The following is a 25,225-nucleotide window of genomic DNA, read 5'->3' as shown; positions in this document are numbered from 1 at the left end:
GTATGCATTTTCTATAACTCCTGAAATTATGACACCAGAATACTTGTCATAGTAAGCTCGTTTTACCTGTCATTATTAGCCCATTTTCCAATAGTGATTGTTTTCGCAATTGTTCCCCATCGGCAACCACCATTTTGACCTCCTCTATGTGAGTTTCGAACGTTTTTGACCACCAAACTTATTGTGATTTGATTGTTAATTGATTTTAGGCATTTTGAACTGAATATTTTGCGTTTTCATACCCATTTCCAGCGTTTTGAGATTCGTCCCATTTGTTCTTCGTCCCCATTTGGCCAGTAGTGTGCGGAGACCTTAGCCTCCCTCTCCAAGTTCGTCTTTCAATTTGGTACAAGAGGTTAGTTTTTCATTTCTTTCATTTGCTTGTTATCTCTTGTTCATTGTATGTATATAATTGTTTGTATTCTTTTATTTGTCATTATAGTTTTAATCTTAAACTATTTTTTTTATTTGAAATTTTATAATAATATTTGTAAAATTAGGAAATAAAATTATATTTATTGTATCTATAGCTTGGCCTAAAGCATTGATCATGTCATACTTTAGCACACCAAAGGTATTATGACATCATATTCTTAGTAGGTTAATTTTACAATTTATAAAGCTTTTAACGTCAAACTTTTCTAAATCTTTATTTTAGTCATACAACTATGGTGCATGTAAGATTTTTTATTGTATTTCATATTTAAAGCAAGGAATTGATACCTTTTAATATTATACCTAATTATCTTCTTGTAGGTACATGGACAAAGTCATTGTGGACCAAGGTCGATCTTCTGTCTATTGGAAAGATGGAGTTAATACCACCAGAATTAGAACTCTTTTCAAAAAATTTGTTGGACAAAAATTTCATGTTGAAACTTTTAGTTTGGTGTTATTTGTATTAGTTTAGAATACTTAAGTGTTATTAGATATAATTGTAAGTCCATAAATGTGTTGAAAATATTATGAAACTTTTATGAAATTTTTCTGATTTTTAGGTGTGGGAATGTTGTAAACCAAACTTTACCAAAAAAAAAAAAACAACACTATTTAACGTCTGGTGGTGCGTCGACAGACTCAAATAACGTCGGCTAAGGCAAGCTCCGACGTTATTTGACGTCTGGTTGGGTACCACCAGATGTCAAACAATGTTGTTTTTTCACACCATTCAACACGTAAATTGACGTCTACTCCCTTTTGATCTGACGTTGGATAACGTCAGACTCTTCTGTCCTTGCGTTAATTGACGCCTACTCTAGTTTTTGATGTTATTTTGACGTCATTCACTCTGACGTCGGTGTTTGGACAGACATCAAAGATCGAAAATATCGGACGTTAATTTTTTTTTTTGTGTTAGTGACAATTTGTTTCTCTTCTCTTACTTTCTCCAAAATTTTATTTTTAATATTCATCTTGTTTAGAATCTGATTGCACCTCGCATTAGGTTAAGAGTTAAGAAACATTTATGTTCGATCAGATTTTCAAACAAAATTCTATTTATTCTATACATTCTTTATTTGTATATTTTTTTTGTATGATTTTATTATCAATTTTGGTATAATCAAATTGAGAAAAGTAATCATCTCAACTCAACTTATCATATAATGAAATTTTATTATGTTTGCATACTTGCTCTGAGTCCTTAAATTTTGAGTAAATTCGTACTTTAGCTGATATTACTTAATTGAAATAAATGACTACGTGCAAGAGAAGTTAGTTTATTTTCAAGTATCACTCTTAGATTTGTAAATTTGATGTTGTGATTTGTAAATTTTAAATTTTTGCAATTTAGTTGGATGAGTCATCCTGTCATTAAGTTCATCTAGTTTAGATTTAAATATATAAATATATTTTGTATATTATTAGTCATTTGCAATTATTTTAGAAATTTTATTTTGAAATGCCATTACTATATGAATTTATTGTTGAATACAGTATAATTTATAAGTTACCATTAGACTTTTTTTTTTTTGCTTTAATATTAATCTTGTGATAATCTAGTAAATAGATTTTCTTTACTATATGCTTGTTATAATTGACCATTAGTTATTCTTCAACAATAAATCCAAATAGTTAGTTGGTTTATGTAGGAAACAAAACTGGTTTTTTAGGTATAAATTATAAAGAACAAAATTATACATAGTTTCCAAATAAATTGACCATTAATTTGTTATTTTGAAAATACAATTAAAAATAAAACATATATTTTAAAAAAAAACAAGTAACTATCAAACATGTAAAATTTTATGGGTACATGTTAAAAAAAGTTCTCATATCAAATGACTTATTACTTGCTTTCTTTTTATTCTTACTTGCCTTATCAATATTACAAAAATAAAAACGATATATCACATATAAGTCGTTATGAATAGTGCTAAACTACACCTCGGAAAACATTTTGTTCGTGTCTTTAGCGGTATCTTGTAGACAACAAATTTCACTAGTGAAAAAAATTTTATTCAACTCTTGTGTTGTTGTTTTTCATACAATGAACAATATAATTTTTAGATTCATTTTTTAATTCGTTATACTCATAACAGCTATAAACGACTAGTATATTAACTACTCACAACGGTTAGTACATTAACCACTTATAATAGTTAACTCATTAGTTATACATAACAACAAACTCATTAACTACTATTAAGACTTCACTAATTCATTTAACTTTATTTAAACCCAACATATTTTTCTACAATCTGAATATCATACGACGAACATGTTCTTTATTCAAACCATGTGATGATGACAAAATCATTTTGTTAGACATGTACAAAGTTGTTTTCACTTAGCATATCCAAAATTGATTCTTGACATCTGCAAAACACGTCTCCAAAATGTTGCATTATTTCTTGAATTCATTTTAGAACTGCTTATAGGGAAACTTGCTCAAACTTGGATCGACTACAAGAAACAACTGAAGCAACACAATCAAATGTTTTTGTTATATTGCTAAAGCATCATTAATACATTTTTGGCTTTTTAACTCGGTGATATGCTTCGATTTTAAAGAAAATGAAGTATATAAAATTGCAGTGGCAATTATGAAATTTTGTGAACTTATAAGTTTTGGTTGTTGGCATAACTGAAGCTTATTCGACCATATGCTTCGGTTCCAAAACAATCAAAGCCTATATATAATTTGAGAAAATTTCAAAATTTTCCTTTTTTTAATTACTTTATTTTAGCGTAAAGGTGTAAGTCTCGGTTGGTCCAGAACCGAGACCTATACATGTTATATGCTTCGATTTTTTCATAATCAATTCCTATAAGTTTGCTAAAATTTCAAAATTGCCACTTTTTTTAAAAATATTTTATTTTACGGAGAAGTTTAGGCCTCAGTTGTTAGAAAACCGAGGCATATACATGTTATATATTTCGGTTGTTTCATAACTAAGGCTTATAAGTTTGCTAAAATTTCAAAATTGTCACTATTTTTTTTAATTATTTTATTTTATACATAGGTTTAGGCATCAAATACTTTTCCACCACGTCGCCACTCAACATCTAACTCTAGTAAGTGTTTGTTTCGATTTTTATTACATTTTTGTTGAAGTTCATGTCTTTCTTGGGTTCTTTTTTTGTAAAGTTTGAGTTTTTTTTTTCTTTTTGCGGTCATTGGTGTCTAGGTACCCTTGCATTGTGGTGTGATTCATTATCTCTCAAAACGTGTCTAACATTGCACCCTCCTCCATTTTCATTGTTGCTCAACTTTCTTAGACTTTTTTTTATATTTATTTATTAATGGTTTTATGCTTCGGTTCTTTAGAATCGAGACCTAAGATTGAAGTTTATGGCTGGTTGATAACTTAAACCAAAAACTCATTCCTTTCTACCTCGTCCAAATATATGCCTCGATTATTGAACCGAGATATAATAACCAAAACAATCAATGCCAAAATCCTTTTATGTACTGGTGCATACGTGGTAGAAGAAACTAATTAAAAAATTATATGTTAAAAAACATAATAATAAGGAGAAAAATAAATTAAAATAATCTCATCCTAATACATCTAGCCTCAACTTCAAGAAAAAAAAGGAACTTGTTTTGTTTGTGAAAAAATTAGGTCATTATAGACCATAACGCAAACATAGAGAAAAAAACAACTGTCTTTTAAGAAAAATTCAGTGAAAAGAGAAAATATAATTGTTGTGGTCATTTGTCAAGCAAACATTGTAACCAATGTGAGATAAAAGATAATAGAATTTGGGACTACCATATATATATGCAACAAAAAATTTGGGCACCTCTCCTAAGCTAGTGTGAGGGATAGAAAAAAAAAATACTAATATATCTTGGTGATCTTTGGACAACTTCATTTTAGGAAAGGCAAAAGTTCTTTTAAAACTCACATCTATAAATACTTTAGCTTTAAGTGATGTGTTACACGTGTCCTTAATTAAAGTTAATTTAATCTCTATAGCTTTATTGAGAAAGGTTAGGGTTAAAGTGTCCTAGAGTTTGACAAGGTTGTTTTGAAAAAAAAAATGCATTTGTGAGAAAAACATATTGCGGTCAAGGTCTGTTTGTGATACAACTTTCCAAAGTTGCTAATGAACTTTTACCTAGATATTTGTTTAACAATTTAAATCAATTAATATGCATGACCAAAGTAAGAGAAGTTATATACGTGTAAAATCTAAATTAACTAAGAAAACATGTGATTTTGTAGAATGTCACTAAACTTATTAGTTTAAATTTTATTGATCTTCCTAATTTCAAATAAACCACGTTTAAAAGTGGTAAACATATTATTATGTACCTTTTATAGATAATTATTCTAAACACATTAAAATATACTTAATCAAATATAAGGATGAAATGTTTGATTTATTTTTAACTTATGAAACAAAAGTGAAAATCAATTAAATCAAAAAATTATAAAATATCAAGTCTGATTTGGGTGAAGAATATGTTATGTTCAATGACTACTATGTTAAAAGAAGATATTATTCATGAAATAATAATTTTATATTCACTTAAATACAATGGATTAATTGAGAGAAAAAAAGAATATCAAAGAAATGATAAAAAGTTATGTTTATTAGTTTTAATGCTCTTGATAACTTTTTGGTAAGAAGTTTTTCCTACAACATATTTTTGAAAATAGGACACACAACATAATAAAAATGGTACATCACTCTATGAGTTGTAGAAAAGTTACCAACCTATTTTTAAACATTTAAGGGTGTGAAGGTGTCAAGCTAATGTTACATAATCCCAAGAAAAGAAAAATAAATTCAAAAGCTTTTGATTTCGTGTTCTTAGGTTTTGAATAACACAATGTTGCATATAAGTTTATTATTCTTAAAAGTGATGCAATTGACCATAATATTATAATAGAATAGAGACTAAAAATGTTGAGTTATTTGAGTATATATTCCCTTCAAAGGTTAATGAGACATTTGAACAACTTATAGAAATTGTTATTGAAGTCATGCATGAAGATTTGAAGAGAAGTAAAAGACAAAAGAAAAAAAATATTAAGGCTATTAGGACTTAAAGTGATTTTATTAAGAAAAATAAAACTCAAACTTAAGTAAATTTGCTTAAAGAAGTAAAAATCATTATTTGTAAATGGATCTTTAAGAAAAAATATCATCTTGATGGACCTTTAGAAAAATATAAAGCAAGATTAGTAGCCAAAAGTTTCACTAAAAGACCTAACATCAATTAATTTGATATTTATGCCCCCTATATATTACCATGATTTCCTTTATCCAAGTCATGGTAGATTTAGCATCCATTCATAAGTTACTTATTCACCAAATGGATGTAAAAAAAAATTAAAAATAAACTATAAAAAAGAGATTTACATGACTCAACCTAAGATTTGCAGTTCTTGGTCAAAAGCACAAAGTATGCAATTTTTTGAAATCCATGCATAGGTTAAAACAGACACCAAAACAATGATATGAAAAACTTGATAAATGTGTGTATACTAAATCTAAAGAGGCGAGTGATATTATATGCTTATATTTGATGACATGTTAACTTTTTGCATATGCAATGGTATAGTTTCAAGAACAAACTTATTTTTTGGATCTAAGTTTAAAATGAAAGATGTAAATTAAAGGAGTGTGCTTTTAGGAGTCGGAGTCATAAGGAAGAGAGAGATAATATATTGTCTCCCAATAGTAATATATTGAGAAACATTCACTAACACAAAATAGACATTTTATGTCTGCGATTTTACGTCTGACCCACTAAAATCAGACATAAAAAATGACGGATGACAAACTTGTAAATAAGTTATCAATTACTTACGTCTAGCGCCTTAGGGTCAGACGTAAATTTCATTTTTTACGTTTGATTGCATACGTCGCACGTAAATTTACGTTTGACGCACTAGAGTCAAACATAAATTTACGTTTGATTTGTCCCATCAGACGTAAATTTACGTCTGACTGTTCCGCGTCAGACGTAAATGCAGTCAGACGTAAATGTTAAAACATAAATCCCTAATTTTCTTCCTCATAACGCCGCGACTATGCAAGAAAACGAATTTGTGGTTTCGCGACTATACCACTATTTCATCGCGTGATTGATTGTTGAGAGACTTGTTTCTCTTTTGATTCGTTTTGATGCACCTCTATTTACGTTGAAACCCTCAATTTTCTGCATATACAACGACGAGGGTTTGGTCAAAGTGCAACGACGGAAGAGTGTGGTTGGCGATGTCCCAGAGGGTGTTTGTTCCTGGTGCGGTGCCTCTCGTGTGCTTTTTCAGCGGCAGTTTGGCGATGAATCTGCGGTGTGGTTGGCATCTTCGTTTTTGGCAAGATGGAGTGTTGCGGGAAGTGGATAGACTTCGGCAAGTTCTCGTTGTGGCTAATGGTTGATCTGTGCAATGAAGCGCGATCTGCTCCTATATAGGTGGTGGTGCTCTGACGACCGCATCGTGGTTGCGTGGTGACTTCGTGGAGGACCTACGATGGTTGGTGCAGATTTGGCGTACGAATGGGCTACAGTTGTTTTTGCGTTTCGCGTGGTGGGCTGACAATGCCAAAATCATGCGTAAAAATTTACGTTTAACATTATATACCAAACGTAAATTTACGTCTGTTAATGCATAGTCAGACGTAAATTTACGACTACTGTTACTATGTCTGACTTAAACCAGACAAGAAAAGCAAAAAACACCGGACATAAAAGACCTTTTTTGTGTTAATGATTTTAGAAAGTTTCACTATTAAAACTTTTAAGTTAACGAACATCTCCTATAATAATAACTCTAAACTAGAGAAAAGTATAAAAGAATAAATTTCTCAATTTCCATATACTTAAATCATTGAAATCTTATTACACTTAATCAGATTTTTTAACCATACATCGAGTATGCAATATTTACACAAAGTATATATGCTAAACATCCCGATCAATAAAGTTCACACTCCATTGTGTAAAGCCATCTTATTTCAGCCCCAATCTTTAAGGGCTGCCCCAAGGTCTAATGGGCCTAAGGGTTGGCCCATAGGGAGCTAAATGACCCAAGACCTGCCCTAACCCGCTCATTCGTATCATTTTAGAAAAATAGTTCTCTCTTACTTCCTATTTGAGCAGTTGTGAAACTCTGCTAGGGTTCAGCCATTTTTTCTCATCAAGTGAACTCAGACCAGTTCTTTACTCTTCGTAAGTCAACTTCCAACTCATGCTCTTGCTCCATTATATTCATTCTTCGTAGTTCCAACTAGGGTTGTCTTAATGAACTCATTTTAAGCTTGTTTCACTGTTTTGCAGCCCTCGAAGCTATTGCTTGAGCTACTGTTCATCATAGTTCGGGTGTCGAAGTCCTCTACTAACCCCTTTCCAGGTAAGGGGAGTTAGGATTTCATGTTATTTATATTTTCTACGATTAATGTTTTGTGAAATATGAGAAAAGATTGGGAAAAACATTAGTTTTTGGTATATTTTTGAGTTAGGGTTCAAATATCATAAAACTGTGATATTTGACGTTATTTCTCGTATTTTGATGCGTCGCGCAGTCGTTGGGCGAGTGCCCTAGGTCGCTGGGCGATTGTGTCATTTTTTTGATATGCGCAATTTTAGTAAAATTGACTTTCCCGACTCATTAACCGTTGAAGTGAGCTCAAATTTTTACATTTGGTTCATAACATGCTATTTTATGATTTGACCGATTGGATCATCGATTAGATGTCTGTAGCTTGAGAAATGTGTCACGCATTACTGCAATGATTTTTGGTTTTGTGATAATAAATTTTCTTAGGAATTTTGGTGTAAGAATTATGGTTGTGGGTTGTGCTTGATTGTATGGAATTGCAGGTACTTAAATGTTGGCACTCATTTATTTGGGATGAATACTATTTTGTGATATATGTATGTCTTGGTATGCATTTATAAAGTATGAGATGAATGAATTTGCATGAGTGATGTGATTCATGGATTGTGAATGATGAACTTGGATAAATCTTGACATGTGATTTCAATGAAATGGTTGGTATCAAAATGGCATGGTATTGGTATGAGGTGAAATTCTATATTCATGGATTGGGAAGGATGAGTTGGAATGGATTCAACATGGAATATGAATGTGGATTTGGTTATAAAGGTTGACATGAGAGTTATGTGCATGATAAATAATACTTGATTGATTGAGTATGATTGGTCTATGTCAGTGCGTAATTCCACGAGCCTCTAGGTGAGACCTCATGGTGGTGCTTCAGTGGTTGGGACGTAATTCCATGACCCATATTAGTGGGAGTTCATGATGGTGTCCCATCTATATAATTTGGTAAGGATTCAATGTAAGGTTGCATCCTGACACTCTAAGGAGTCAGTTAGTCTCACTTAGAGCGGACTGACTCTTATGGTGAGAGTAGCAGGAGGCCTGAAACTCATTAAGGGCTAACCTTGCATGGGGATTGAGACATTGTACCACTTGTAACACTTAGCTCGGGGGTGAGCAGAGATATCCACCACAAGTGCAAGCATCCGTTGAATCTGACTACATTATATGTATCCGGATGAGTCGAGTCGAGTCTTAGTGTATTGATTTGGAAGATTATAACATGCTTGGATTATCTGTGTGTATTGGACTGTGGAAGTATATATGATTGCATGATGAAATCTTTTTGGCTCTAGCTTACCCTTTGCTTGTTTGATTGTTTGTATGTTATTCTTCTACCTTTGCGATGATCATCAATTTATTGATGGGAGCATATGTGAGAGGTACTCGTGGTCAACAGGGGAGAGATGATGATTTTGCTGCATAGTCTACTTGTGCTGGACTTCATGTTCTTCTTGGGCTTTTCTTTAGGGCTATGACCTATGTACTTGTCTGTCTTTTAGATTTCTATTCCATTAAACTGTATAACTTGTTTCTTTTTGGGCATCATGGTGTGCCTTGGGTTGTAAGGAGTTAAGTTTAAAACTCCAGTACTACACTGCTGTATTATCTCGTGTGACGCTTCCTTTAATTATATTATTGATTAAATGAGACGTTACACATTGCGTAAAGATATAATAATAATAATAATAATAATTCTTATTATTAGTTAAAATAATTTAATGAATTCAATTTATTAGTTAATTTATTTAAATAATCACAAATATTTTATTTCAACTTAATTTCTACTAATGCCATTTTAATTTAATATAATTTCATTTATTTTAATTTTTTCTTTTAAATAATAACTCAAATTTCATCCTAACATAATTTATACTATTTGTATTTTGTTTTAAATTACTTTTATGATAAAAAATAAAATGGTAGTTTTCTAGTTTTATCAATTAAATCATTTTTTAATTTATCAAATTCATCACATCACTCAATAATTTTCATAAATTTTCATTTTAAATTCTTATATTTCTCATATTTTTTTATTAATCCAAACAACATTATTTTATTTCTTTTCAAATTCTCTCAAATCCATCGTTTCCAAACATATATTATAAAACAAAAAAAATAGCAACTATGTTTCAAATTTTGCTATGTTGTTAAATCTAACATTATTAGTAACATTATTAATAAATAAGACCAAATTAAATTTATTTAAAAATATAAGAAATGAATCGAGTAAAAAGTAAAACAAAAATTATAAACATAAATATAGATCAAATTATTAATTAAATCTTTTAATTTTAATAAAATAAATGAGATTTATATTTTGTACAAATAAATTTATATATATATATATATATATATATATATATATATATATGTGTGTGTGTGTGTACGTATTAAATAAATTTAAAATTAATTCCTTAAATGATTTTTAGTTCCTAATTTCTCATTATGGGATATTGTTGATTCCTATCAAATAAATAAATCTTAGGAACGAGACAAAATATTTAGTACTCAGCAGGCACTTTAGTAACCTAACCCGAACCGAACGTAGCTTCTGCATAATTCTCCAAAAAAAAAAAAAAGACCCCTTTCCAAAGTTATTTCCCTTTTATAGTAATTTTTTTTCCCATCATTCTCTGTTCTGCACTTGCATGAATTTTCAAAGCTTCAGGGTTTATGGCCTCTCTCTCTCTCTCTCTCTTTCCCACTCTCTTGCAACCCTTTTCGCCCTCTTTTCCCATATAAACTCTTCACTCACAGACTCACTTGTGTTCTTCTAACCCAAATAAGGCCCTGACACTCTTATTTACCTTTTTGCCACTGCCCCAACACAAGGGCTCAACGCTGGGGAGGCTTGTGGGTGTGATTGCCGCCATGGGGGTCTCTTCTCAGACCACCCCTTTATATTGCCCCTCTTGTTCCCGCCACTTCCGTGCTGCTCTCTCTTCACTGTCCCTCTTTACTCCCTCTCAATCACCACACCCCAGGTTGTTTTTTCTTCAAAGTTTTCATTTTTCCTTCATTGGGTGTCACTTTTGTCTTTGTGGTGGTGTTATGTTGTTTGTTGTTGGTATGTGAGCAGTGTTTTATTTTTGGTTCTTTTGTTAGATGGTTTTGGAGAATTTTCTTTTCTATTATGGAGTACTGGAGTACTACTGTTTTCAGCTGAACTCTCTTGTGTTTTGATGGTTTTGGTTTTTCTTTGTGTTTGAACATTTGATATAGGAAATATTGCGTTTCAGGGGATTAAGTTTGAATTGTTTAGTATGGTTTTGTTTATTGTTTATGGCGTTTTGTGGAGTCTCTAGTTTCTACTGGTGTTTCTGAAGTGATAAGAGGGATGGGCGAGGTATTGATTAAAGGTATAGGAGCAGTTTGATTTGATTCTGAAAGGGTTTTGAGGAGTGTCTGTGTGTGTTCAGAAGATGGCCTCTGAAGCATTTTGGTCATGATCTGTTAGGGGGTTTTCTCTTAAGGTTGTACATTCTGACTTTGTGATTGTGAATGTTCAGTTTATGGATGGTTCTGGTATTACCAGTGCTTGAACATGGTTTTCACTTTAAATGGTGTATAGATTTGAACAAAATTAAAAGTAAAATAGAAAACTCGTCAGGGTTATGCAGATTTTGCACTGCACACCAGAAAAGGGGGGTCACCATGTACATTTCACTCAAGGTTGCTTGTGTCTTGATATTAGTTTTCAAATTTTTAGTTGCTAAGCTTTCAACTAGTGACTAAAAGGTTAAAATTAAAATGAAGAATCCATCATTGAATGGCAAGTTACTAAAAAGTGAAGAGTAAGCTCTAAATCGTGAAGGGTAAATGATATTAAGGTTCTATGGACTTCGAATTGTTTTCTCTTGTCTACACTTTTTTATTTGGAATTCTATGTCTTGCATTACGGATCAAATAAAGACTAAGCTAAAATTGTTTGTATTAGTTGTTGACTTCCATAGTGGAAAGGTTCTTGTACCTTCCTGGTTTGATACATAATCTGACATAAAAGCTGGCAACTGCATATGATCCTGGGATTAACTATATGCAAATGTGGAGTACGTTGCCACATATGATATACGGGAAGATGGGAATTTTCTAATATTGATTGTTACATTTCAGAAGTCAAAATATGTATTGTTTCTTTAGCTCACACCTGTGGGAGATTTTTTTCTTGAATGTTCTCGTACTGTTTCTTCTTCATACTAAACTGAAAAGCTAAATATGCTTTTATATTCCGTTGATTGGTTCCTTTTTTTTTTCTTTTAATTTTCTTTGCATGATATGACCTGCAGAAGAAAAATTCAAGCAATTCTGATTGCCAACAATATCCTTCAACGTAGTGCATTGTCTTTCAGAAAAGGTTATTCCTGCATAAAGAGAACACCTTTTGAGTTGAATAAATTTAAGGACGTGGTGTATAGCCATAAATCTCCAGTACATATTTCAGTTAAGAAATTTTCAGACATGTCATATGGCATGTTGGAGGAAAGGAGATGTGAAGAAGAGTTGAGTCCTTTACATCCCTCTAATAGTCAGGTTAAGATTATGGGATTGGCTCGATTTCCCACGAACCCTTGTACACAATACTGGGTCCAGGAATGTTATAAATTATCTAACAGTAAAAAGGAAATGCACTTGCAGAATGAGTTCAGGGTTGCACCGAATGCGGTTACTTCAACTGGTCAGGAACAGGCTGTTTCTAGGAATGTGAAGCACACTCATGTGCAGCAGGATCTTGATGAACGTCCCTTGCCTTCTGTTAAACATTCTAAATTAAAGAACTCAAAAGAGTTGCTTGACACCAAAAGGGTGGACACTGTGTTAAAGGTACTTCCATCAAAGATCCTTAAGGAGAAGGTTGATAGAGTTAAAGACAAAAGCAATTTGGAGACAATTGCAAAGGATGAAGCCAGTGCAACATCTGTTAAAAGGGCACCTAATTCTGAACAATTAATACTTCGAGGCAGGCTTTGTAGTATCTATAAAGACATATTGGTTGTTAATAATATTTCTCTTGCTGAGGAAGTTGCTAAGATGCTTACAGTAAATTACAGGCATCTCATTCATGCATGTGATACTGAGGTACAGTTCTTGTCTTTTTTAGCTATATTATGGTTGTTCCTTGATTGCAGCAGTGTTCATATCGGGATTCTTGTCAAGTTCAGTGAATTTGTCCTTTTTAAATCATACACATTGAAGTGATATATTGTATTCTTAAGCCATTTCTTCAATGAGTGCATATTAGTTATTGTATCAGTATGAACCTCATGGATATTTCATAAATGTTGAAATGTAATATACCAACTTTTAATGTCGTCAAAGGTGGCCAGGATAGATGTCAAACAAGAAACACCTGTAGATCATGGGGAGATAATATGCTTCAGTATTTATTCGGGTCCAGAAGCTGATTTTGGAGGTGGAAAGTCATGTATTTGGGTAGATGTTCTTGATGGTGGAGGTAAAGAGATCTTTAATAAGTTTGCTGAATTTTTTCAAGATTCATCCATCAAAAAGGTAACATTCTCTTACTGTGGACCCTTTTTATGTTTTAAATCCTATCACTCCTCTTGGTGTGCACCTTTTAAGGCCTGCTTGGTCTATATTTTACAAAAAATGATTTTTGAAGAATTGATATTAAAAAATTCGATTTGTGTGTGGGAATAATATTATAAAAGTTTAGAATAATTGATTTTGTTTGAATGGTAGAGCAGAATCTCTTTTGAAGTGTAAATGCAGGAATGCTTTAAAAAGTTTGATAGGTGAAATACTTAAAATAAATCCTATTCAAAGAAAACGTAAAAACATTTCACTTTCAAAATTATTTATTCTCACAATATTAAAAAATGCAGCTGAAATGCTTTTTTTCTGAAATTCAAAACAGTATCTTCCAAAAAAAGCTTTAAAAGAATATTTCGTATAAATTAGTTTTAAAATGGTTATCCAAGTGCGTTTTAGCTTCATAAAGTCAAAATGGCTCCATATTACTTCTGGGTTTGTGACGTGGGATTCAAAATAAATTTTGAAGTAACAAAGTCATTGGTGCATTCTGTAGGTCTGGCATAACTATAGCTTTGACTGTCATGTTATACAAAACTATGGATTTAAGGTTTCTGGATTTCATGCTGATACAATGCACATGGCACGGCTGTGGGATTCATCCAGGCGCTGGGTTGGTGGTTATTCTCTTGAAGGACTTACAGGTGACAGAGAGGTAATGTCTAGGGCTAAGCTGGACCATGAAAAGGATTTGATTGGTAAGGTGTCCATGAAAACTATATTTGGCCAGAAAAAGGTGAAGATAGATGGATGTGAGGGTAAAATGACTACCATTGCTCCTGTTGATGTGCTGCAGAGAGATGAGCGAATACCTTGGATATGTTACTCTGTCTTAGATGCTAGAAGCACTCTTAAGCTTTATGAGAGCCTAAAAAGTCATCTTTCAGACATGCCTTGGAATCTTGATAGTGTACCTGTTTTACACAAAAACATGTATGATTTCTATCAGGAATATTGGCAGCCATTTGGTGAGCTTCTAGTCAAAATGGAATCAGAGGGAATGTTAGTTGATCGGTTATATCTTAAAGGCATAGAAGACGTGGCCAAAGGAGAGCAAGAGGCAGCTGTTAATAGATTCCGAAAATGGGCATCTAGATATTGTCCTGATGCCAAGTATATGAATGTTGGAAGTGATGCACAATTGCGAGTACTTCTCTTTGGTGGCACCATTAACAGGTGCTCATCATTTAAATCTTGTGTGGAGCATGTGTTCTACCTTAACAAATTGATAATTTTGAAGTTGAAATTGATATATCACAATATTTTCTTTGGTGAATGATATCATGCAATCTGAACTATACTGAAAAATGCTTTGTAAAATTACTAGAGATATTCAGTATGGTGATATCATTATAGTTTATCAAGGACGCTTTTTCTCTTAAAAAAATTGGCTGCTACATGAAGGCTCCTGTTATTACTAACTGCATATATGTGGTAGTTGATTTTTTGGGAAAGACCTGTTGGGTATTATACTGAGGCTCTTGTTTGTTTTGTTTTAAGAACTTGATCATATTTTATGAATTATGTTAACTAGCTTCTTTATTTCTAGTTAGGGTAATAAATGGCTGTATGATATTTCTTCTTCTCTTCACAAACAATATACGCTGTAAAGTCTAATTTAACTATATACTTGTCAATGTTCTGGATATGTGCTGGTCTTATCATTTTGTTGTATTCTCTATTCCACAGGAAAAAAACAAGTTTTTAAGTTCGACTTAAATTTCAAGATATTTTTATCAATACTATCTTGCTCTGTATAATGTCAGCACTTAGTATTGCTTAGGTTTTTCATTTTTGAAGAATATGATATTTTATTCAGTGTCAATCATAAAATGGCTGACCTTGATCTGTACACTAGAGTTAAGGATCTATTGTCTTTGAATATATGAAAGTCCTTAGTACAATGTATCCATGATTGTTACCCCATTTATTGATATTTTTGTTTTTATAGCTGAGCTCATTATGGAGGATAAAGTTACAATTCGATATACAAACATTTTTCTTCACTGGTTTTGATGAAGTTGTTGAATGAAGTATAGAAATAAAGTAAAGCTTTCATTTTCACTTGCTACATTATTCATTACAGAAAAAACCATGATGATGTAATTCCAACTGAGCGGATTTTCAAAATTCCCAATGTTGATAAAGTGATTGCAGAAGGCAAGAAAGTTCCAACAAAATTTCGTGATATTAAGTTAAATAGCATTGGATACAGCCTGAATGTTGAGATGTACACACCAAGTGGTTGGCCCTCAGTTAGTGGTGATGCTTTAAAAGTCCTGGCTGGCAAAGTTTCTGCTGAATATGACTTCAATGAGGCTTGTGATGTGGATCTTGATGTTGAAGATGGAAATCCCTCTCAAAGTGAAGTTTTACCTGAAGAAATAGACAAATCGGCTTACGGAACAGCTTTTTCTTGTTTTCCAACAGAGGAAGAAGGGAAAGAGGCTTGCCATGCCATTGCTGCTTTATGTGAAGTCTGTTCAATCGATTCTTTGATATCTAACTTCATCCTTCCCCTACAGGTGATATTCCTTTTTAATTTTTTTTATTTTGAATATCTTTTGTCTGGTGTGTTCATGATTTCATGTTACCCTATAAACTCTGCTTACCCAGTGTGATTGGCTTCAATAGGGTTGATAGTGCAATATAAGTAGTAGGCTAGTTTTTGTTTATATGTGCTGGAGGAAGGGAGAGGATGGAATTTGAGATCACTTGATTAAATCCAATGTTTGCATTAACTTAAGAGGGAGCTGTTGGTATATTAAAGGTTGTGTATGCATTAAAGTTTGTAGGTTATGTGTGTATACTCTATGTTAGTTTAATCTGTTCTCAATGGCAGGGTCATAATATATCAGGAAAGGATGAACGTATTCATTGTTCCATAAATATCAACACAGAGACTGGACGCTTGTCAGCAAGAAGGCCAAATCTGCAGGTTCTTGGTTTACTTGAGTTTTTAAAGTGCTATTTTTTTCAATCCTTCATCTTCGTATGTATATTTATTTATTGATGATGGTATAATTCTATCTTTTAATGTTTGTAAGATATGAATCCATTTATGTGGCTTCACTTAATAACATGTGCATTTAGGGGAGTTGGTCCTTGATATGATATAAAAGCTTCTATGACGAAGTAGTTAGTTTGATTATTGTTGCTTCCATTCTTCTTCAAACAATTTTTATTTTTAATCACCAGAGGTACATGGTAGACCTGTACATATTCCATACTTCAAGCTCAAAGCACGTAATATGACAAGCGAAGTTAAATATAAATCCTCACTTAATAGTTTAAGCTTTTAGAACAGTTGGTTCTTGACAATGTTAAATTCTTACTGTAGTAATAGAACAACTCATAATTGACGATAACGGCTATCTATTAATAGTGATATGAAAAAACTGTTACTTTGAGCCTATTGTTTTAGATAAAAACATATGCCAAAATTTTCCTGTTTGCTGTAAGTTTAGTTCATGAACTCTCTCATTTTAGTAAAAATTCTCTTATCCTCCCTGTGGACTGTACATTATCTTGTTTTTTCTGTATTTTGCTATGAATAAATTATTCCAAAGCTTAACCTATTTGGTGAAAACACATAAATTGTCTTGTAAACGTGCCCTCTCACACAAGTCCCATTTGGGCTTGAGAAGTATGGGAGTGGCAGGGTTCCAATTCTGGACCACTTGGTCATTGAGGCCCTAATACCATGTCATGATTCATCTCAAATTTGTGATATTATAATTTGGATAATTTGTGATAGTATGTGTTGTTTATGTTAGCATATATGATAGTACAAGTGGTAAGGAAGATGCACATTAAAGATGAGATTTATGGGGACAGTTTTTGGGAGCAATTTCATTAGTTAATTTTAATATTTTCGAAATGTAAATCTTTTTGGTTGTAAAGATTTTTCTCAGATCACTGTTTTACATTTTGAGAACAGTTGGATGTGTATTTCTCTTTATTTGGTGAACAAAAACATTTTGTTTATGTTTCAACAGTGGTATCAAAATTATGAAGGTTATGGATAAGGATGAGATAATACCATGTCATGATTCATCTCAAAAGTTTAAACTGCCGGGTATATGAATGGTTTTATACACTTAACAATACTTTTGAAAAAGAAGAGGCAAACTAAGTAGACTCATTTTTCATGTACATTAACAAACAATAATTATGAATCTAATTGATTTTTGAAGTTGAACTTTTTGAAATTCAAGCATGGGTATTGCATCCTGTAGATAAATCATTGGATTTTAAATCTTTCGATTTAATTTAACATATATAATTCATGAACTAGAACCAACCTGCTTTGGAAAAGGACCGGTACAAAATCCGTCAAGCATTCATAGCTGCTCCAGGGAATTCTCTTATAGTTGCTGATTATGGACAGGTTAGCTATTTACTTATTTAATTGAACTAATTACTAGAAATTTCATTCTGTTGATGGAGTTGCATATTGTTGCAGTTGGAACTTAGGATTCTTGCACATCTTGCTGATTGTAAGAGCATGTTGGAAGCCTTTGAAGCTGGTGGAGATTTTCATTCAAGAACTGCAATGAATATGTACCCATATATTCGTGAAGCAGTTAAGAGAAAGGAAGTGCTTCTTGAGTGGCATCCTCAGCCTGGTGAAGACAAACCCCCAGTTCCTCTCCTGAAGGTATATTGTCTTCTGATCTATTTAAAGTAGACCATAACCAGTAGTAGCCTTGATGTTAGATACCCAAAAATATTTTGTTAGTTTGGTATATCTCATTATGTTGTTGTAGCTCATTGTATGTCAGTTATGAGTACACTTTGTTTGCATTGAACACATGATACAATTAAGACATGTTAAATTTAAAGGCTATTTTCTTTCTTCATTTATGTGCTAAGTAATTTATCTTTAGGGAATGGAACCAATTAAGTAATAACTTAAAAGTGACCCTCAAATAACATGAAAAATAAACCTTTAAAGAAATACAGGATAACATATTTATAGGAATTAAGAGTGTGGATTAGGAATTATAGGAGTATGTACTTATATATAGAAATTTAAGTTCTTTGTCAGAAAACATATGGGTTAGGTACCTGTCGGAAATATATTTTTATGTATCTCAGATAAAAAGCATTTAGTACTCATGGGTGTTAGTATGTTTCAGTTTAATAGTGTTTAGGTCTGCCAGTGTGCTCGTAACAGTCATGCTATGAGATTGGGTAGTGTTAACAAGGTCTGAGATGGGGTACAGTTTAGAAAATAGTCTCCTCTAAGCCTATTAAGAAACTAATGTATCCATGATATGCAGAACCAGGGTAGCAGAATCTTGAATAAGAAATTTGTTTCATTATCTACTGGTTCTGTTTTCCCTTTTAATCTCCCTCTCAATTCAATGGTAAGATGAATTTTTAAATTACAAACAAGGTATTTCATTGGGTATTTGTTCTTAAAATTTAGACTTTAATGTCTAGCTTAATATTACAAAACTAGTTTGTACAGTACGGACTCTCCGATCTTTTTATGTGCTCTCTTTAAGCCACATCTCTAGCAGATGTAGGACTAAATCACCAACCGTGAGGCTGAATTGCATTGTGTTTCATTAAGCATGCTTAAATATCGTAATGGATGGATCAGGTTCAGAAACGAATCCCTCATTCCCCCACAAAATGAAAAGAAAACAGTTTCCATGTATTGGCTGCCACCTTATGTAATACAGTTATCAAGAAAATTTATAGATGAAGGAATACATTCTCTCATAGTACAATATTATTAATAGTGTTTTGCTTAATGTTAGACCAAGTAGATGGATTGTTGGAAATTCTACATCAATTAGAAATATGGCTAAATTATAGTATGTAAGTGAATGCAAAATTCACTTTAGAAATCGATTTTGTGAGGTTTAATTAGATTTAAAGTCTAATAAATACTTTCAATATTAGATCAAAACCCTGAATTCTGGATGTTATCACTGCAATGAAAGGGCAGCTACTGCTTGCACTGATAAGATGGAAAGCATCCAACATTTAGCATGTGTGTTTGTGATCTAAATGTTATGGGGTTCCAAACATATATGCCGAAAAATTCATTAGAGTTGCGGATGTGTGAGACGTATTTAATAATATGATTTGAGGTTTAGTTAATCTTCTTGTAGCCAGCTTAGCATTATTATATCAATCCTTCTTGCTAAAGATATATTTCTCCTCCGGTTCTATATAGTAACTGTTAGAATAAGCATTAAATATAGTTAGGAAGTAGTTGTGTTGGGAAAATGCTATTACCTATTAGCCATGCCTATCTTTGTACCTAAGTATCTATCAATGATCTTCCCTATACACATTGTTCAGAATCCTATCAATATAAATATGAGAACATATGAGGGGAGTTTTCAAGCTCTCTCAAATACTCTTAAATATAGTCTCTTAAACACAGGCATGATACACAGTTAATTTGAAATCAAGATTTAAACAAAATATAACCATCTGCTCATTGGTCGATCCTAAAACAGCATGCCATTTATCTATTACGTTTCTTTTTCACTTCAGGATGCCTTTGCTTCAGAAAGAAGAAAAGCCAAAATGCTTAACTTCTCAATTGCGTATGGAAAGACTCCAGTTGGGCTATCAAGGGATTGGAAGGTACCTTGAATTCTGTAACTTATTTTGAAGGGCTTAAATAGTTTACAAGTCCCCTTCATTATTGATTTGGTTGTCCAAACAAAGTTACACATTTTTTTCTCAGGTTTCTGTGAAAGAGGCTAGGAGAACAGTTGACCTTTGGTACAATGACAGAAAAGAAGTGCTGAAATGGCAAGAAGAACGTAAAAAAGAAGCTTATGAATTTCAAAGGGTGCACACATTGTTAGGACGAGCCCGGAGGTTTCCGGAGATAGACCCAGATCATAGCTACCATAGAGGTCATATTGAGCGAGCTGCTATCAATACACCAGTCCAGGTCCGTGATCTTTCAAATACTTTTATACAATTGTCTGCAACACTCCCTTTCTGTTTGTCACGATTCTCAACTTTGATGGTTACATATAGTAAATATAGACTGTACCAATTCGTTGATAGCAGTTCTACCATGTAAAAAAGGTGACTTGCTCTTACTAGAGAGGGTTTACTATATAATCAGTTACATTCATATCTCTTGGAACGTGGAACCTTTTTCCCTCTAAGAACAGTGAATGGTGAGAAAATGCGTTACATTAGGCTTGTGAAAACATCACAAGTCAGAGTTTATATTAAAATGATAATTTATATAAATCTGTGAATAAAATCATATGAAAGGCTAACTGCATTGTTCTTAATTTCTTATCTTTTTCCAGAAGTACACAGATTGCATTAGTCTTGTCAGCTATTGCTCTATGATATTGAAGAAAAGGTTTTCATGTATAAAGTAAATGAAATAATAAACAATATTCTCACCAGACATGCCATTGGTGTGTGTGTGTGTGTAGAGTTTCACCGAGTGGCTTCTTTAAAAGTAAGCCTCCATGTTAGGAAACAGCTTAGGAGAGTAATTGGTAGTATTTTCTATTGCCACGTTCATGCCTTTCTTTTTTCGGCTCTTCTGATTTGTCAAATATTATTACAGGGTAGTGCAGCAGATGTTGCTATGTGTGCCATGTTACAAATATCCAAAAATAAGAAGTTGAAGGAGCTTGGATGGAAGTTACTTCTACAGGTTAATGTTTTTTTCTAGAATTTTCTGCTTTTTATTTGTGCTCACTTTTTGTCAAGTTTCATTTAAGTATGTTCCCTCAAGTTTGCTTTCAATAATATATTTATTCACTTTTGAGAGAATGGGCATGGACAAGTATCAGTGAAAGAGTTCATTAACTCTGAAATATAATTTCTATTGACCAATGAAATAGTCTCTGTTTGTGTTACTGTTGGATGTATTACCAAAGCAAACTCTTTGATACTTACCTAATCAATTTCATTAAAATTCATTATTCCAATCTTTGAATGGTGAAGCAAAATGCTCCAAGTAGTCTGCTTAAGCAACTGGCTGTTGATAGATAAGCTATACAAATTATTCTTTTCAAATAAGCATAATCATGGCATCTTGATTGATGTATTTTCCTTTCCTCCTACTATTTTCCACTTCTCATAATATTCCAGTTTATACATTGGTTACTTTGACATTTTTCCATTTTAGCACGCTCTTCAATTCCTCATTCTCTGATCTTTTTTATGTGAATGTCATGAGCATTGAGCTTCCTAACCATGGATGCTTCAGATTGCTTAACTAATACATCTCTTAATGCTCCCTTTTCACCTTTAACTTCTCAAGACATCATCTTCTTTGTATTACTTTCATATCTCTGTTACCCTTTGTCACTCCATTCCTGTATGATGTTTCAACTCTTAATGTTGGCTATAAGATGAGAGTTTTGGCTATGGCAAATCAGGTTCATGATGAAGTCATATTGGAAGGACCAACAGAGTCAGCCGAGGTTGCTAAGGCCATAGTCGTTGAGTGCATGGAAAAACCCTTCAACGGCAAGAATTTTCTCAAGGTCGGCCTCTCTGTTGATGCCAAGTGTGCTAAAAACTGGTATGCTGCAAAATAGATGGCTGGTCATACAATATTAAAGGTGATGAACTGGTGTAGTGGGGTATTTTTTTCACCCTTGATTTCATACAAAGGCCATCCATGGTTGGATCTGGAAGAGTTTGTTTTCTTGGCAACATGATTCCTTTGGTAACTGTAAAACGGAAGAGGCTACTACTTTGTGTGCTTCTTTTTCCATGGCAAAGGAATTTGCCCTTGAGTTTATCCTCTTTCATTTCTAGAGGTTCTTGATGTTCTGGGAAGAGTAATTCCATACTGGTGTTTTGCTGTGCATATCAATTGTGTCTTTGGAGGAAGAAGCTAAGTGGCAAAACCATGGTGTTAGCAATTTCACTCCTTCTGTTATCTGTTAAAGAGTAATTGGTTTATCATTTGTAAACATCATGTAACATTATGGCATCATGGCTTTGTGCAACTGTGCATTTGTATATTGTATATAAAAAAAAAAACAAAACTTGCGAAATTTCTATTTCATTTACATCATGCAGAAACAAGTGTTCAGGTAAGATTTGATGGAGGGTTTTTAGGGTGTTTTTTTTTGGGTCCCTAAATCCTTAATTTAACCCTTTTAACTTCATTTTGTTTTTGTTTTCGAAAATCTTGTTTAATAATAAAATTGATAGAATTTGTTCATAATGTTTTGATCACTGAAGGGTTTTAACGAAATTTAATTCGTCCCACCAAATGACGATCACTAGGTTGAGAGACACTAGACTTATCCTAACCATATTTATTCTCAGTAAAATATAGCACAATAAAATAAAATAAAATGTAATTTCAAATAGACTTCCAAGTAACACCATCCAAAACTTAATATCTATAGATCAACCAGTGGAACGAAAAAACAGGGAGAATGACGAAATTGACCTTCAGGAACAAAGAAGCTAATCTTTAACCAAGAAAGAACTAGGATATACTACGATGTCATTAACAAAGTTATCAGACAATACATGGGTCATAGCCCAAAAAGGAAAGCCCAAATAAGCAGATTCTAGCCCAAGCGGGCTACGCAACGGAATCACCATTTTTCTCTTGATCACGAGGGTTTTCGCATCCGCTCACATCAACAAGTTGATGATCATCGTAAGAAGAGAAAACCTCACACATAACAACAAAACAAAGGGTAAGCTAGAGCAGAAAATGATTTATCATACAGTTACATACAATCTCATAGTCCAAGATGCACATGTTAACCAATCATGTTATGACTTTCAAACAATACACTAAGACTCACGACATGACTCATCCGGGTACATATAATTAGTCGGATTCAGCGAATAATTGTTCCAATGTTACATTCCCTCACATACAAGATTAGCCCTTAAAGAAATCCTTACTAAATTATATAAATGGGGCACCACCATGAACTCCCACTAACAAGGATCATGGAATTACGTCCCGACTAACTGAGGCACCATCATGAGATCTTACCTAAAGGCTCATGGAATTACGTCCTAACCAAATGAAGCACCACCACGAAACTATCATGGAATTACGTCCTAACCAACCCAAAATCATGATTCCAACACCAAAGTATGTTGTTGCTCATACCAAATTCATGACCACATATATAACCAACCATTGATGTAAATTTCATATCAAGATCATGTCAAACTCACCATTCACCACCCATAAACCATCTTTACTCATGCCTATTCACCCACCTCATATTTTAACATGGGAATCCAATCAAACATGTGTCAAACATCCAAGAACAAAGAAACAACAAAATCAGAACGCACCCTCACCCAGCTCCTGGCTCAGGCAGAAGGGTCTCTCGCTCATATGAGCTTCTTTCGCCTAGGCAAGGGCTCGAGAAGAGGGGAACAGTGGCTTGCGTGTTCTCTCGCTTAGGTGAGACTTCCTCGCTTGAGCGAGATGGGCTCTCGCTCAAAACAGGAGCTCGTCGCCTGACAGCTCACGCAACCAACATGGGCGAGTTGCTGCTAATCTCGCCTAGGCGAGACACACTCGATTGGGCGAGAAAACCAGGACCCTCCACTGTTCACGCAGGCCAACACCAATATTCAACCAGAGCAAAGCACAAATTTCATTCATGACATTCTACATACCACACATACATCGGAAACACGAAAAGATCCAAAAATAGGAAGAAAATCTATTTAAATTAAAAAATCCTAGCTTCCCTTACCTAGAATAAGCTAGTACAAGACTTTCAACACCAAAACAATGAGCACAGCAGCTCCAAGAGTAGCTTAGTGAGCTAGAAATTAGTGAAACAAAAAGGAAACTAGATCAATAAGGGAACCCCAACCCCAGTTGGAACCAAGGCCACAGAGCTAGAAGAGAGGGGATATCAGTTGGGAGGTTAACTTACGTGGAACAAACGGAGTTCTTCTAGCTCAACAGAAAACGGAAGTGAAACCCTAGCAGAGCTTAATTGTTGTTCTAAGAAAGAATGAGGGAGACTGTTTTTCTAAAAATGAGAAGAATAAGTGGATTAGGACAGATTAAGGTCTTTGGTTCCCTATGGACCAGTTCTACGCCCAACTGGTTTGGGACAACCTTTTAATATAAAGGCATATAACATAAGTGGGCCTTACATTCACTATGATGGAAGTACACATGGAATGAGCGAGAGACAGTTGCATCATAGAGAAATGGGTAGAAGAAATTAAAAGTAGGAGAAAATAGTGATGTGCGTGATTTTTTATAACAAAAGCATAAAAGATAGATTAGAACATTCCATAGACCATAAACGATATATAAAGGATAAGATCAGTATATTTACAAGGACACAGATATTTAAACATAAAGGTCGAAATAAGAATACAATCCAAAATATCACTTAATTTTATATTTTGGTTCTAAAAGAACAAGTGAAATAAAAACTTTTATATATATAAAGATTTAAAGATATTATATACAAACTCAGTTTTTGTAAATACAGAAATATTGATTTTTAGTTTCGAAGAAAGACATCTCTTTCTTATTCTTTATTTATGAAAATTTTCAGGTTCTAATCCTTCACACACGATCATGTCCATTTCTTTCTTTAATCCCTCATCTACAAAAACTACACAACACATTTCTATTGGTAAAAAACACAATTGTCTCGGCTGACCAGCAACTATTACTCGATTTAAGAAAATAATTATATTTAATCTAAATTTCTTAATTAATAAAGAAATTGTAGGGAAAAGAGAAGGAAGATAAAATGTCTATCCTTTAGCTTCCATATGAAGAGGATTTTATTTTATTTTTTCCTTAACTTCCAACATCCCAATCCCTGTCAATCGTGAATTGTTTTAATGTTTTCCAAATATGTGTTTCTATATGTTCTCCAAAT

The 25,225-nt window shown here is 33.1% G+C and overlaps 1 protein-coding gene across 1 annotated transcript; it reads left to right on the top strand.

Moving 5' to 3' along the window:
• The first annotated feature begins 10,440 nt into the window (after positions 1-10,440).
• Positions 10,441-22,378, top strand: LOC114187284 (DNA polymerase I B, chloroplastic/mitochondrial-like). Its single transcript, XM_028075496.2, has 12 exons — positions 10,441-10,795; positions 12,098-12,887; positions 13,128-13,319; positions 13,858-14,537; positions 15,448-15,886; positions 16,204-16,299; positions 17,659-17,751; positions 17,827-18,021; positions 19,881-19,973; positions 20,077-20,289; positions 20,932-21,021; positions 21,752-22,378. Exons 1-12 carry the CDS (start codon positions 10,683-10,685, stop codon positions 21,911-21,913), a joined length of 3,156 nt encoding a protein of 1,051 aa, XP_027931297.1. The 5' UTR covers positions 10,441-10,682; the 3' UTR covers positions 21,914-22,378.
• Positions 22,379-25,225: the final 2,847 nt, after the last annotated feature.

This window comes from Vigna unguiculata, chromosome 6 (assembly GCF_037176805.1).
Source record: "Vigna unguiculata cultivar grain cowpea cultivar isolate G323 ecotype 2 chromosome 6, ASM3717680v1, whole genome shotgun sequence".
Lineage (NCBI taxonomy): Eukaryota > Viridiplantae > Streptophyta > Magnoliopsida > Fabales > Fabaceae > Vigna > Vigna unguiculata.
This window is presented reverse-complemented; position numbering and strand designations above follow the sequence as displayed.

Bases quoted from the DNA above. Each gene is read 5' to 3' on its own strand.
- LOC114187284 (XM_028075496.2), top strand. From the start codon at position 10,683: ATGGGGGTCTCTTCTCAGACCACCCCTTTATATTGCCCCTCTTGTTCC. The intron at 16,300-17,658 runs GTTCTTGGTTTA...TTCATGAACTAG, and splicing joins CAAGAAGGCCAAATCTGCAG to AACCAACCTGCTTTGGAAAA. The intron at 17,752-17,826 runs GTTAGCTATTTA...ATATTGTTGCAG, and splicing joins TAGTTGCTGATTATGGACAG to TTGGAACTTAGGATTCTTGC.